Below are 1,317 nucleotides of genomic sequence, written 5' to 3' on the forward strand. Positions count from 1 at the left end.
TATGGGTTTATTTATGCATTGCATATCTGTCAATATGGGTTTATTTAACTTGTTTGTTTTCTCTTGTCAACCACAAGGTTTAGCATCTCCGGAGCATTTTGACATTCATGCCTCTTAAAAGGCAATGCGCTAAAAAATATATGTTTTTATATCAAAACACAACTCGCAAAATAAACTAATCTACATGTTGTGACAATTTTATTAATTTTATTTAACAACCTTGACTCTAGACTTACTTCCTGCATTTGTAAAAACACACGTTGATTGGTTGAAAACAGACGGTGAGCAAATCTCCTGCCTTCCTATTTGCCAATGCTGCTGTCAATCCAGCGCAAAGTCCCGCCCACTCCCTGTCCTCGATATTTCGATATGGTAGACGTTGAAAAACACTCACTTTCTCGGGTTTCGGGAGGATTGCTCCAGACTGGGTGGAAACCGCTGTCCTGCTTTGAGTCGTCCTGAACATGGACGATGTTTTCAAGTTGGGATTACGGGCCATAACGCCCATTTTCCTGGTGGAAAGCCGCAATACACTCGCCGCCATCTTTTTTTTTTTACAGTCGCAGTGGGACGTTTTTAATGGGACAGGGCGGAGTTTATTTGTGGGCGGAGCTTAACGTTTGACTGGTCAAGTCAAGAACAGCCCCTGTCTACTGCATGTACAATATAATATGATATAATATAATATAATGTAATATAATGTAATATAATATGATATAATATAATAAAATATAATATAATAAAATATGATATTATATAATGTAATATAATTTGATATAATATAATAAAATATAATATAATGTAATATAATATGATATAATAAAATATAATATAATGTAATATAATGTAATATAATATGATATATTATAATAAAATATAGTATAATGTAATATAATATGATATAATATAATAAAATGTAATATAATGTAATATAATATGATATAATATAATAAAATATAATATAATGTAATATAATGTAAAATAATATGATATAATATAATAAAATATAATGTAATATAATATGATATAATATAATAAAATGTAATATAATGTAATATAATATGATATAATATAATAAAATATAATATAATGTAATATAATGTAATATAATATAATGTAATATAATATAATAAAATATAATATGATATAATATAATAAAATATAATATAATGTAATATAATATGATATAATAGAATATAATATGATATAATATAATAAAATATAATATAATAAAATATAATATGATATAATATAATGTAATATAATATGATATAATATAATAAAATATAATGTGATATAATATAATGTAATATAATA

General features: G+C 24.3%; 1 protein-coding gene across 1 annotated transcript in view; it reads right to left on the reverse strand.

The window, feature by feature from the left end:
• Nucleotides 1–561, reverse strand: part of LOC119430449 (essential MCU regulator, mitochondrial-like) — a 2,446-nt gene extending 1,885 nt beyond the window's left edge. Inside the window, exon 1 of the mRNA XM_037697857.1 lies at nucleotides 395–561. Coding sequence (XP_037553785.1) covers nucleotides 395–544 — 150 coding nt within the window. The 5' untranslated portion in view covers nucleotides 545–561. The remainder of the gene's footprint in view (nucleotides 1–394) is intronic.
• Between the last annotated feature and the right edge of the window lie 756 nt (nucleotides 562–1,317).

This window comes from Nematolebias whitei, chromosome 3, assembly GCF_014905685.2.
Source record: "Nematolebias whitei isolate Nwh7 chromosome 3, NemWhi1, whole genome shotgun sequence".
In the NCBI taxonomy this organism is placed as follows: Eukaryota; Metazoa; Chordata; class Actinopteri; order Cyprinodontiformes; family Rivulidae; genus Nematolebias; species Nematolebias whitei.